Genomic DNA, 14,641 nt, shown 5'->3' with positions numbered 1-14,641 from the left:
GCCACGCCCCCGGCACGCCCACCAAAGGGGGCGTGCTGTCAATCAACATCGACAGCACGCCCCCTTTGGTGCGAGACCCGGAGCGATGGAGAGCCCGTCGCTATCCGGGTCTCGCGCATGCGCACGACGGAGCTCCCTCCGTCGTGCGCATGCACAGTGGGGCAACATCGACCCGCGTGCGTGCGTCCTGCGCTCGCGAGCGGGTCTGAATGACCCCCTGTGTCTCTACTTACCAAAACTTCCGCAGACGGTCCACTCACTTCTGACGCTTCTTCTCCCTCTCGCTCGGCCATCAGGACAAGTGACTTACGTTGTGGCTCCTCTTCACTCAGAAAGCTTATGAGGTGATTGTATCACAGTATTGGCTGGTACAAGTCGTCGGTGCCTGCTCCAGAACTTTTCGAATCTTCAACTTTTTTTTTCTCCTTTACGTAAACGATACGCAGGTTCTGAATTTTGTTCCGGACTGTTTTGAGGTCAGCATCGACACTCCTTTGACTGGAGGATCTCCAAGAACCCAGTCACAAACTCTCTTTCGGTATCCATAGACTTTGCTGTGAAGAAAAAAAAATATGGACATTTTATTAAGCTACAATTGTAAATTGTTTTGTAAATTTTTAATGTTTTTTTTTTTTTACAGGGTTTTAATGTATTTTTATTGTATTGCAATATGGTTTTTTTTACAGGAATGTAATGTATTTTAATATAAATTGCAATTTATTGGTTTATGTTGTTGACATACAATTGTTTATGGTGGAATATTCATACATTATAAACACATGTATCACAAGAACAAAAACTAATTTTAGATATGTTTTGATATTGTTGTAATGTTTTCTTTTTTGTTGTTGAATTAAAATTGTTTTTGTCATTTAAATATTTTTGTCCGTGACATTGGTGGCCAGTGAGTTGATAGATGGCCAGTGAGACACATGGGTGGGTAGGTGTAAAGTGAATGCATGACCCAGCCAATGGCTGCCTCATTTCTGCAGGCGGTGGGTGGCTCATGCATTTATATGGTGGGTGGCGGGCACACATTGGTGGGTAGCACACATTGGTGGGTAGGTGGGAGGTGAATGCATGACTCAGCCAACGCCTGCCTCATTTCTGCAGGCGGTGGGTGGCTCATGCATTAATATGGTGGGTAGCACACATTGGTGGGTAGGTGGGAGGTAAATGTATGACCCAGCCACCGCCTGCTTCATTTCTGCAGGCGGTGGCTGACTCATGCATTAATATGGTGGGTAGGTGGGTGGCTGGCTGGCGCAGATTGGTGGTTAGGTGGGAGGTGAATACATGACCCAGCCACCGCCCACCCCATTTTAGCGGACAGTGGCTGGGTCATGTATTTATATGGTCGGTAGGTGGGTGGCTCACATTGATGGACAGTGGTGGTGCATCAACAGCAGCAATACTCACCAAAATACAGATTTGCAGACTTGTTGTGCGGGCTCGATCGTGCTTCTTTCTCCTTCTCTCCACGATGCTGCACAAGATGGCGGATGGGCATGTACAGGGTCCTGTCTGTCAAATTCCGCGATGTACGATGAATCGTGCGTTTGATCGTGTGAAAAAAAACTCACGATCGGCATCCATCGTGTCGCAGATTGGCAAATCTGACCTTCAGCACGGCAGATGTGAAGATGTGAGGTAGGACGAGCGGGGACGCGCATTGGCATCGTGAACCTGAATAGAAACTCGCGTTTTGGACATATTTTACACGATTTGTCCTCCCGATTCGTCGAAATCGGCCAAATCAGGTAAAAAAATCGCTATGTGTGTGGGCAGCTTAAGAGTGAGAAATCGGGACGGTCATTGTCTGTATAATAAGGAAGAAGCCATCTTTCAGATGTATATGGATGTGTCCTCTATAATTATTCTCTTCTTCATACCTGAGGTATATTTTCCTTCTTTTCCATATCTTCTACATCAATATTATATCCAAATACAATTCATTAAAATATTGACACATGGTAATGTATCTCTGCAGTACAACAGTGATGGAAAGTGCTCTATCACCTTGATGGCCGCTCTGCAGTAAAGCACTTTATGCTGGGTTTATTTTGGCTGTGTGAGGCATTCAAATCATGTCCCAGTATTGCAGCTAAGCCAGGTTCCACCAGTAGGAGGGGTTTGGTTAGCAGCTGCTGCCGGCTGTAGGATCCGATCTATAAATATCAAAGAACCAATGGCTGCAGCTTTGGGATATGAGTGCTGCTATTGAACTTGATAGGGTTTTAATCAAACTTCTTATTTCTGTGTCTGTCTCAGTCGGGATCTTCCTTTGTATCACTGTTTTCCAGCTCAAAAAAAGAAACAAAGCTTTTACTGGTTAGTACATCTGTCTTCCACTCTCCCTTTAACATAGAAATAATAATATTTAATTACTACTTAATATTGTGCAAAATAATGGATAACGTGATATGTGTATATACACTATACCTATGTAATATTGTTAGGGTTTTTAGTTGTTTTCAGAAAGAGTTGTATGTTTTTTTTTAATATTTATGCACAATTTATAGTTTCACTGTCTTGAAATGTTTTTGTTTTGTTTTTTTTGCCTTATTATGTAATTTATATTTTATCTTTAGCCATGTCTTAATAATAAGTTTAATTTTAGCAATAATCAGTGTTAATATAACAATTATTTATCTTTTTTTTCACTTTGAAAGTTTATTTGACACTTTACTGATATCTCTTAGTGATTTGGGACAGTTTGAAGGTATATGCATATTACAGATGTGTCCTCACTTACTGGTAGTCCGTACGCCATATAGCATGAGCCGCCCAGCGAGACTGTCACGTTCCGAGAGGGGTGGCATATCGTATTTGTATTCATGTTTGTGCCTTAGTCGCATTATAGATGCCGCGAAAAGCCACTCACAGTACCAGGGACAGTAGCCAGTGACTTTAATGAATTGGTTTAACACGTACAAAGTTGTAGATGAAGCACAACAACACTTGGCATGAGGAAAAGCCGCAGCTGCTGCATCGGAGCCCTATTTACACAGATTCAGTCTCTGTTGCACGTAGATATACAGTACAAAATGCCGCACACCAAATTAATCACTTTACGCTAGCAATGTAGTTTTGTCACTTCAATGTATTTTAATTATGCGAATGAGACGCACAGTGCATACAGATTAATACGCCAGACGCTTTGAAAAGCAACTAATTTTGTATACGAAAATGAAAAAATCTATTTGAAAGTCTTAACTTTGCTAGCAAACTGGATCTTAATGTGTATTGTGATAGGTGTTACCAGGAGCTGTCTGTATGCCAATATGTCTTCACATTGTTTTATGCCAACATTGACCTTACCTAGTTTATTAAACTTTGTGCCTTTGAAAAGGTATGTAACTATGCTATTCCTGATCGTTTCACTGCAGTTACATTACGTACCATATCTCAATATAATGTTATGACGTGGAATCATGTGCCTGCTGGCATCTAATTTGTATGTGAATACTTACAATTTCTTACCAGGTGTTAAGAAATCACAATCCCATAACTGCCCTTTTAGTACAGATCCTTTCCTATGCTGATTGGTTCAATTACTTTTTGTTTTAGTTTTTCTACTTCAGGGTCCATAGGGTATCCACAGGATACCTTGGGGGTATAGGTGTGACGTCAGTCGCTGGGCACCATAGAGTTAAGCTTTTCAGCCTCCCAGGATGCACTAGGGTCCCCCTCCTATACCCCGCCCCCGAGCCAAGGCACCTCAGTTTAGTTTGGTGCCCGGCCGGCGTCGGGTGCACCTGTCGGAGTGGGGGGCTAGAAGAGCCCCTGAAGCTTTCTTCAGTGCAGCTGTGGCTGCACATCTGGATGTACAGCATGGACAGTCAGTCCTGACGTCCATGCTGTCTTCCCTACACCCCCGCCGGTACCAGAACGCCGGTACCGATCCGGGGATGCTGGTGAGCATCTGGGGTCACAGCTAGCGGTGACCCCAGATGTTCCGGACCATGGCCGGATCCAAGGGGGACAAAGGTAAGCAGCGGGGTCCCGCGGTGGGTCCCCGCTGGTCACATGGTCCTAAGTCCCCAGGCAGGGGGCTCCCTGGGGACTGGCTGCAGCGTGGAGCCAGGCGACCAACCTGCGCTTTCCACTACCCCCTGGGACAGCGGACCGCAGCAGAGCGGTAGCGCTGCGGCGTCCCAGGGGTTAAATGCATGCCAGGGGAGCGCGCCTTCCCTGTCTCACAGCCGGCGCCTCCCCCGCTGCACACAGCCCTCTCTGCATGCTGCCGACTGGTCCTGTGGCAGCGCTCCTCCCCCAGGCCAGCCTCCTCTCTGCTCCTCGGCGGCCATCTTCTCCAGAACGCATGGTGAACGCTGCTGGAAGCGCTGGACGGAAGCATCGTGGTCTGGGTCCCCCCGCATACCTCTCCTCCGCTGTGGCTCAGGTCTGTGTATGCAGCGCTGTGTCCTACCAGGCCCTGTGTCTGTGTAGTTGAGTGATCAGCGCTGTTAGTGCAGGAATTGTTATTTCTCTGCATTGTATGTGACTGTGCTAGCGCTGCCTGTAACTTTTCTTCTCTAAACTGTCAGCTTTATTACTGTCCCTGTTCTTCTGCTAAAGCCCTTGCGGTGCGGTGCGGTGCTGCAGGGTGGTCTCTCGCCTATTTAATACTTAATTGGTGAGAGAGGTCACATACGTGGTGCCATCATGTCTGAAAGTGATTTTCCCCTCCGGCTACAGTGTTCCACGTGCAAAGTACCGTTAGCGGAGGGGGAGGGTAGCGCGGAGGGCCTTTGCCGGCAGTGTTTGTCCATGGCGCGGCCTATTACGGTTACAGCACCGGTACAGGAGCCGCCCTGGGCTTGTTTCGCTCAGGCGTTAACAGCTTTAGTGGGCCAGTTAGCTCCGCAGCCCGCGTTTACTCCGATGGGTTTGTCCCAGCAGTCTGTGGTGTCGTCACCCATGCAGGGGTTCCCACGACAATTGGTGGTACCCCACAGTCTCCCTATTTCCCCGCTCCCGGGTTCTCAGGAGCCAGCGTGGGTTAACTCCCTGACGAGTTCTGTACAGCACTTGTCGGATGTGTTGCAAGGGGAGTCTGTGATGCGGCCTCATAAAAGGCCGGTGGCGTCTCTGTCCGCTCCTTATGAGGATGACGAAGGGACGTCTGATGATGGGGAGATTCTGGATCCTTACGATCAGGAACCTCTCCATACTAAGGACGCTGATGCTAAGTCCAAAGTATGTATTCCTGGACTTATTCGGGCGGTCCGCACAGCCTTGGTGATTGAGGACGAAGTTCCCCCAGCGGCTAAATCTAAGTATGCCTTTTTCAAAGTTGTGAAGGGCGATGCCACAGTCTTTCCTCTTTCGGGTCAGTTGGTGGACCATTTAGAGGAGGCGTGGAAACAACCTGGCAAAAGATACCAGCCGCAGAGACGCCTGGCGGTGGCTTATCCGTTCGCGGATAATTATTTTGCTAAGTGGGAATCCCCTCCACAGGTGGATTCTCACGTGACCCGTCTTGTCCGTAGTGCCACATTGCCGATGCCATCCATGTCCTCCCTTAAGGATGCTACGGACCGCAAGGTAGAAATCTGCCTGAAGTCCGCTTATTCCCTTGCAGGGGGGGCAGCACGGCCGGCTATGGCCATTTGCTGGGTTGCCAGAGCGATGGAGCGCTGGGCGGATTCATTAGAGGCTTCTTTTGAATCCGACTGTCCGGCCGAACAGGCGGAGTTGATTGGCAATCTCCGTGATTCGGCCACCTACATCAACGAGGCGGCTCTAGACATTAGTACTCTGGTGTCTAGAATTTCTTCAGCAGCGGTAGCTGCTCGTCGCACCTTGTGGCTGCGATCCTGGAAGGCGGACGCAGATTCCAAGAAAGGTCTGGAAATGTTGCCGTTTACCGGAGAAGTTCTCTTCGGTCCGGATCTGGATAAGATTGTGGCCACGCTGGCGGCAGCCAAATCTGCTTGTCTCCCGTCGGCCGCTGCTCCTTCTGGTTCGGGACCATCGTCCTTTCGGTCATCTAGGGCCCAGGGCAGGCCCAAACCACAGTCGTTTCCTCGACAGGCTGGCCCTAAGAAATCGGTCAAGCCCCGGAAGCAGGCATGGAGTACCAGACGTCCGGCCCCCAAGCCAGATGACAAGCCTGCGGCCTGACGGTCCGGGCCTCCCTTTGGGGGATCCCAGGGTGGGAGGCCGCCTGCTACAGTTCGCCCAGTGTTGGTCGACCACTACGACAGACACTTGGGTTCTGGAGGTGGTTTCCCACGGATACGCCCTCTCCTTCCGGCACAGACCCCCGGCTCGCTTCTTCACCACGGGTCTCCCATCAGACCGGAACAAGGCTACGGAGCTGCGGAAGGTATTGCACACTATGCTCCAGGCTGGAGTTATAGTGCCTGTTCCATTCTCCCAGAGGGGCCAGGGTTTCTATTCAAATCTATTTTTGGTACAGAAACCCAATGGGTCATATCGTCCGATTCTCAACCTCAAAGCACTCAACAAGTCTTTGCGGGTCCCGAAGTTTCGGATGGAGACCCTACGGTCCATCATTCTGGCGCTGGAACCTGGGGACTACTTGGTGTCATTGGACATACAGGACGCTTACCTGCATGTCCCTATTCTTTTGCGCCATCAACAGTTCCTCAGGTTTGCAATCCGCAGCGATCACTTCCAGTTTCGGGCGTTACCTTTTGGCCTGGCAACAGCACCACGTGTTTTCACCAAGGTGATGGCGGTCATGGCGGCTTCTCTGCGGCTGCAGGGAGTCCGCATGTTGCCGTATTTGGACGACCTGTTATTGGTGGCAGGATCTCCAGAGCTCCTGTTACGCCACTTGGACCTGACCATTGCACTGCTGCAACGGCACGGCTGGCTAATCAACTGGCAGAAGTCCACTCTAATCCCGTCTCGGAGGATTCTGCATCTTGGAGCCTTATTGGACTCGGGACAGCAAAGGATCTTCGTGACGGAGGACAAGATCTCTGCTTTACAGTCAAGGGTGCGCAGTTGCCTGCACAGCCGCCGGGTGTCCTTACACTCGGCGATGAGGTTACTGGGCTCCATGGTGTCGGTGTTCGACATGGTGGAATACGCCCAGTTTCACTCCAGACCTCTGCAGCACCTGATCCTGTCCAAGTGGAACGGGCTGCCTCAGTCTCTGAAGTCCCAGACGATTGTGCTCACCCAGGAGGTTCGCCTGTCCCTTGCGTGGTGGTTACAGACGACCCACCTCAACAAGGGACGTCCGTTCTGGGTTCCAAATTGGGTCCTGTTGACAACGGACGCCAGTCTTCAGGGCTGGGGAGCAGTTTCGGGTCCACACTTGTTCCAGGGCAGGTGGACGCCGACAGAAGCGGAGCTTCCAATAAATATCTTGGAACTCTGTGCGGTCTTCAATGCTCTCCAGCAGGCACAGCGGTTTCTCCAGGGTCACCCGGTGCAGGTCCAGTCGGACAACGCTACCACCGTGGCCTACATAAACAGGCAAGGAGGAACTCGCAGTCGGGCGGCTCTCATAGAGGTGTCTCGGATCCTGGTTTGGGCGGAGCGCAATCTTCCGGCCATATCAGCGGTCTTCATCCCGGGAGTGCTAAATTGGGAGGCGGACTTTCTAAGTCGCCAGGACGTTCATCCGGGGGAATGGTCCCTGCACCCGGACGTTTTTCAACTACTGGTGGACAGGTGGGGTCTTCCAGAAATCGACCTCATGGCGTCCCGGGACAACAACAAGTTGCCGGTGTACGGGTCTCGCACAAGAGACGAAGGGGCGTCTCTGGTGGATGCTCTGTCCGTCCGGTGGACGTTCCGGTTCGCATACCTGTTCCCTCCGGTCTCCCTTCTTCCACGGGTAATCCGGAAATTCAAACAGGAAGGAGGGACGCTCCTGTTGATAGCTCCCGCGTGGCCCAGACGGCACTGGTTCTCAGACCTTCAGGGTCTGTCCGTGGACAGTCCTCTGCGGTTGCCGCTACGACCGGACCTTCTGTCTCAGGGTCCTTGCCTTCACCCGGACCTGACTCTGCTGTCTTTGACGGCGTGGCTGTTGAGACGGCCATGCTGAGGTCCCGGGGGTTTTCCAGATCTGTGGTGCGTACCATGTTACAAGCTCGGAAACCGTCTTCCGCGAGGATATACCATCGCGTGTGGCATACGTTCTTCCAGTGGTGTCGACCGAGAGGTTATGCACCGCGGGAGTTTCGTCTGTCTCGGATTCTCGCCTTCCTGCAAGCGGGACTAGATCATGGGCTTCGCCTTGCTTCTTTGAAGGTACAGGTTTCGGCCCTATCTGTCTGGTTTCACCGTAGGATTGCTACAATCCCGGATGTGCGCACCTTTATGCAGGGCGTTCTCCGCATTCAGCCGCCCTTTGTTCCAACTGTGGCGCCTTGGGATTTGGCTGTGGTCCTGAGGGCTCTCCAAGGACCGCCGTTTGAACCACTGGGCTCAGTGGATCTTAAATGGCTAACAGCTAAGACTGTTTTCCTTCTGGCCATTGCTTCGGCCAGACGTGTTTCTGAGTTAGGGGCTCTTTCTTGTAGACCCCCTTTCTTGGTTTTTTATGGGAACAGGGCAGTGCTCCGCACTCGGCCCGAGTTTCTTCCCAAAGTTGTTTCCCAGTTTCATGTTAACGAGGAAATAGTTGTTCCGGCCTTTAACTCACCGGGTCTTTCCGTGGGTGAGGCCTCTTTGGATGTTGTGCGGGCCTTAAGGACTTATGTTGACCGCACTTCTTCGTTTAGGAAGTCGGACGCTTTGTTTGTCCTCTATGGCTTCCGTAAAAAGGGTTGGCCTGCTTCAAAGCAAACTTTGGCAGCCTGGATCCGTATGGCTATTTCTGAAGCTTATCTTCATGAAGGCCTACCGGTCCCTCCTTCTCTGAAGGCTCATTCCACTAGGTCTGTGGGTCCTTCGTGGGCAGCTCGACGTGGTGCCTCGGCAGTTCAGATCTGCAAGGCTGCTACGTGGTCCTCTGTCCATACCTTCGTGAGGTATTACAGGTTTGACACCTTCGCCTCTCAGGATGCTTCCTTCGGGCGGCGGATTCTCCTTTCTGCACAGGAGCGTCCCCACCCTTAAAGGATACTGCTTTGGGACATCCCCAAGGTATCCTGTGGATACCCTATGGACCCTGAAGTAGAAAATATGAGATATGGTAAGAACTTACCCTTGTTATCTCTATTTCTACGAAGTCCATAGGGTTCCACAGGACTCCCGCCCTGTCGCACCTGTGCTGCAGATGGGCTTTGCTCTGGTCACCGGTTTTCCGTCTCCCTCTGGTGAGAATGTGATTCTTGTATGTGTCCAGATCTTTTTTCTCTCTCTTCCTTCTCCTCCTCCGGCCTATGGCTTGATAACTAACTGAGGTGCCTTGGCTCGGGGGCGGGGTATAGGAGGGGGACCCTAGTGCATCCTGGGAGGCTGAAAAGCTTAACTCTATGGTGCCCAGCGACTGACGTCACACCTATACCCCCAAGGTATCCTGTGGAACCCTATGGACTTCGTAGAAATAGAGATAACAAGGGTAAGTTCTTACCATATCTCATATTTTCTACCCTCTATTAATTGAACTCTTTGATTCTGTCACTGCTGAGGCAACATGTCTGTGTCCTGTGACCTTATTATAAGTGATCGTACAAAGCATCACGTGAGTTGCAGGTTTTACCTGTACATCTAAAACAACAAAGCAGCTCTGATTTCCCAATAACGTCACAATTTATTCTTAACCTTACTAGCGTTGGATCAAGTTTCATTAGGCATGTAGCATCACCCTGTCATGTATTTCTTTTCAGTTGCCCAGTGAAAGGCCTCCACTGAGAGTCACCCTGTTCATACACGTATTAATGTATATATTCCTTCCCTCACTGCCTGTAACGGCACCTAGCCCATAGGCTCTGCCTCCCTGCCACTTACTTGGGTGTTATAACCGCTGATGTAGCAATGTCTATAAACCATGTCCTGCAATGTTCTGTACTGTAAAGGTGCGTACACACGTAACGATTTGTGTATCCAACCATTTTCGTTAACGATTTCCCTTCAGATTTTCCCTTGAAAAATAGAACGATTTTGTGTAATGAAATGAACGATTTTGTCAACGATTAATGATATCGTTAGCATGTAAATGAAGTAAAAAGGAAAATCCTATGATTGGTCCACTTCTTTCCAAAGGATTGGCAAATGTGGCCATCGTTCATCATTCGTTCTGTCAAGTATGGACGATTACACTAACGAAATTGTCATGTAGGACAGTCAGAATGGGCGATGAACGATAACTACCAACTGGTAGTTGTCGTTCATCATTTTGGCCCTGAAACTGGACGATTTTTGGAACGACTGAACGATAAAATCAACCCGTGAGTCCGCACCTTAAGTCACTTCTTGTTTCGTTGTTACTGTTTCTATTATGTTCTTTGTAGGGCGCTGTGACCCCTTGTGGTGCCATATAAATAAATGAGAATAATACTGCAGTAAAGTGATACTGAACATGTTACAACAACACGTTTCATGTCTTTAGAAAGGCTGGTTACCCCCTTATTGAGCACTCTGCATGCTGTCCCAGGGATTATTTTGCCCCAGACCTGGGCACCTATAAGCCCTGATTCTGAAAATCTCTACAATCTCCTATGGCGCAGGCGTTACACAGAGTGTACGTACAAAGGCGCTGCTGCGATTGTGACACGCGGTATCAGAGATGTCTTGGGGAAGTGCTGGGTATACCTGGGTGGTGACTAAACAGACGCATGGAGATGGTCCGTCTGTTGGGCATGTCGGGGGCGTGTGTCACTGATGTGTCGGCTTACTCAGACGCTCAATCGTTCACTTTGGAGGCCATTCTCAGATGGTATATCTGCAACTGCCATAGGGCTGGTGCAAGTTCGGATGGTGCAGCCGATGGTGGCGTCTGAAGCTGCAGCAGGCGGTATTACAATGTGTACAGACGCTGGCGGTGGGTGTCTCAGTCCTTTCACTCATTCGCACTGATGTGCACCAGAGAAGGTCTTTGTAGCTGTATTTTCAGAAAGTCTCAGACCTGCAACCATCGATAGACGCAGCCACGGCCACTTCTGTGTCCGCCTCAGAATCAGCCCCATAATGCTGTGCACACTGTGTGTGGTTCACTTATTAACATTGCATTTAGGTGCAGTCATTAATACACTTATTGCATCCACACCTCCAGTAAAAATGTAATCTGTAAAGAGTGCAGAGTTGGGGATTGAGCAGAAGGATTCAGTGTTTGTCCAAATTCACATATATGGCCCAGGGCCCCTAATATAGTGTCATAGTCCATGTTTATCAGCGAGATAACTTGGCTATTCTCATGTTTGGCTGCTACTTCTGCTGTACCTGATCTGGTTACTAAGCACTGTGCTTCTTTTGTCTGACTCCTGTCTACAAAGAGCTGCTCATAAGTCCTTATTGTGTACATCATTAAACAAAGTGTATATTTATGGGCAACATGTTTCTTATGTCTGATGTATCTAGTATACCGATTTGCTTTGCTAGAGACCAGAAATAATACAGTATTACACAGAATTGTTTGCATAATTAGCACCAGATTTTTATTTTTTTGGTGATTATCTCTGTGAATTACGGGCATTTGTGATAAACTTGTTTTCTTCTACCCACAGAGAGCCTGACAGAGCAGGACATCACCACAGAGAGCCTGACAGAGCAGGACATCACCACAGAGAGCCTGACAGAGCAGGACATCACTGCTGAGAGCCTGACAGAGCAGGACATCACCGCTGAGAACTGCAGTATCTCAGAGACAAGTAAGATTCTTACTTTTTATAGTTATTGATTTTGAACTTTTAATATGTACCAGGAAAATAAACTGATTGTCATTAGGATTACCTGTGGTGGTGCTATGTCCTCATCACAGAAAAGTGAATCATTAATCTATAAGCATTTTTTGTTACTGTTAGTGCAGCATTTTCTCATGTATAGTAGTTAGGGACGCATTATTGCATTGTAGTGGTTTTAGTCTGACAAAAAATATCCATAGATACTAAAAGTAACAGGATATAATGAGTACTACAGAGAAGAGAAATAAGGTAAGATTGTAAGCACTACGGGCACGTTCAATGTGCCGCTGCGTTATTGTGTGGCTAAAGCTATTCAATTATGAGGCAATTTCCCCGCATGCTAAACCCTAGCTCCTGATGGTGCAAGACAAAAATCTGTGTGGATTAAAAGATCTACACTATTTAGATAGACAGTCAAAACATCGACACCAACTGGTAGACAGACAATAGGACAGGCAATAGGACGACAGGTACATAAGGTAAACATGGTCAAAAGGATGACATGGATTAAGATCAGCAGGCGCAAAAGGTCAACATGGTCATAAGGTCGACATTGGAGTGGTAGACACAAAAATGGTCAACACACTTTTTTTAACCCTCCCTCCAGCTGCCTAACCCTACCCGTAGGGGTGAGTGCCTTACCCTAACCATTCTTCCTAGTGCCTAACCCTAGCCTTCAGGTAAGTGGCTAACCCTAACCGTCCTTCCTAATGGCTCACCCTGTCGGGGTAAGTGCCTAACCATAATCGTCCCTTCTAGAGCCTAATCGGTGAGTGCCTAACCCTAAAAACAAAAAACCCATGTGTGGACCATTTTTGTGTCGACCATTCCAATGTTTACATTTTTGAACATTTCAACCTTTTGCGCCTGTTGATCTTCATCCATGTCGACTCTTTGTGTGTCTACCTTTTGACCATGTCGAGCTTTTGGACCTGTCAACCTATTGCCGGTCGCCCAGTTGGTGTACATCTATAGACTGCCATCCAAAATCTGCTAATAGTGAGAAGGACATTGAGGACAATTGGAGTGGTGACATATTTCCTCCTGGATTTTTGTAACACTAGACAGGGTTTCCCAGCTCCAGTGCTCAGGGAATCCTAACAGTACATTTGTTCCCATACTCTGTGCTGGAGCACAGGTATATTCATTACTGACCAACACATTTTAAAAGATCCACAGGATGTACTTATTATTTTACTTGTGATTATGTTAGGAGAAAATATGCACTGTTAGGGTTCCTCAAGGAATGCATTTGGGAAACACTGAATTGTGGGGACAGAACTGTTCTGTACAAGCACTTTTGGACTCCTAACACTCCAAATATATATATTACTCCAGCTAGATATCATATGCAGCTACCAGTATTACTGATCAAATATAGACATTTCCTGTAATAGCTATTGAAACTAAGGGATGTGAATAGAGTTATGGAAATATGCTGATGCTATGTACAGTACAGTATATGCTGAATTTGTACTTTTTATGAAGACATTATTTCATACACCGGTTATACAAATATACAAGCAGTATCTAGTTTCGGATCAGAAATAAAAGAACACGATGCATTCACCATGTTGATATTCAAAATATTATGTTTACTTTGTTGAAATGTTGTCATGGTACACGTTGACATCTGCAGAATGTAGACATTAGGGTTATCCCCCGGAAGGGGAAAGGAAGGTTAGGGTTAGGCTGCAGGAGAGGAGAGGAGGGTTAGGGAAAGGCTGCGGGGGTGGAGGGTTAGAGTTAGGCTGCGTGAGGGGAGAAGAGGGTTAGGCAGCAGGAGGGGAGGGTTAAATTTAGGCTGTGGGAGGGTAGGGTTAGGATTAGGCACTAGGAGGAGGGTTAGGGTTAGGCTGCGGGAGGGTTAGGGTTAGGCTGCGGGAGGGTTAGGGTTAGGCTGCGGTGTTGGAGGATTAGGCACTAGGAGGAGGGTTAGGCTGCGGGAGGGTTAGGGTTAGGCTGCAGGAGAGGAGAGGAGGGTTAGGGAAAGGCTGCGGGGGTGGAGGGTTAGAGTTAGGCTGCGTGAGGGGAGAAGAGGGTTAGGCAGCAGGAGGGGAGGGTTAAATTTAGGCTGTGGGAGGGTAGGGTTAGGATTAGGCACTAGGAGGAGGGTTAGGGTTAGGCTGCGGGAGGGTTAGGGTTAGGCTGCGGGAGGGTTAGGGTTAGGCTGCGGTGTTGGAGGATTAGGCACTAGGAGGAGGGTTAGGCTGCGGGGGTGGCAGGTTAGGCTGCGGGAGGGTTAGGGTTAGGCTGCGGGAGGGTTAGGGTTAGGCTGCGGGAGGGTTAGGATTAGGCTGCGGTGGTGGAGGGTTAGTATTAGGCACTAGGAGGAGGGTTAGGACTAGGGGTGGTATAGTGTACTCTACAAATCTGGATCAGCTGACCACCGGACCCATAAGACACCGCTGCATAACTGGAGTGCCTACTAGGCAAGTGAAGCTGCTGCACAACCAGGACACACTGATTTGTTGACATTCTGATCATGGCAACATTTCATTAGTGTCGACATGCTAAACATATCGACATTATGAATGTCAGAATATCGACAAAACATACCCAACCTTAAAAGAACATAAAATGATCGCAGACCGCAAAGCATTCACTTTATGATGTCCAGTTACTAGTTGGAGGAGACAAAAAAGATTCTGTAATCAAAATAGTAAAAGTAAACAAACAATACATATTTCATGAATGTCTTGTTCTGACAATTCAGTGCTTTGAACTGCATAGATGCTGATGACTAACTAGTTACATGTATCTTTAACGCTCTTTCATGGAAAAAAAAAGTGTGCCAAATAGTAACTCCGTCTTGCCTCCTACATAGAATAACACCGACTGTTTTCACAAAACAATATGTAAAC

General features: G+C 48.4%; 1 protein-coding gene across 3 annotated transcripts in view; it reads left to right on the top strand.

Moving 5' to 3' along the window:
• The window catches only part of PFKM (phosphofructokinase, muscle), a 95,063-nt gene that overhangs the window by 18,891 nt on the left and 61,531 nt on the right, over positions 1-14,641 (top strand). The window contains exons 1-2 of one of the 3 annotated variants that reach the window (XM_088465948.1): positions 2,170-2,331; positions 11,601-11,744. In XM_088465948.1, the coding sequence (XP_088322074.1) occupies positions 2,208-2,331; positions 11,601-11,744 (268 nt within the window). In that variant the 5' untranslated portion in view covers positions 2,170-2,207. Of the gene's footprint in view, positions 1-2,169; positions 2,332-11,600; positions 11,745-14,641 lie in introns of those variants that run through there. The other 2 variants (XM_088465950.1, XM_088465949.1) reach the window with 2 other exon arrangements.

This window comes from Taudactylus pleione, unplaced genomic scaffold, assembly GCF_031769625.1.
Source record: "Taudactylus pleione unplaced genomic scaffold, aTauple2 ptg000065l, whole genome shotgun sequence".
NCBI lineage: Eukaryota > Metazoa > Chordata > Amphibia > Anura > Myobatrachidae > Taudactylus > Taudactylus pleione.
Note: the sequence above shows the minus strand (reverse complement) of the source record. Positions and strands in the feature narration are given on the sequence as shown.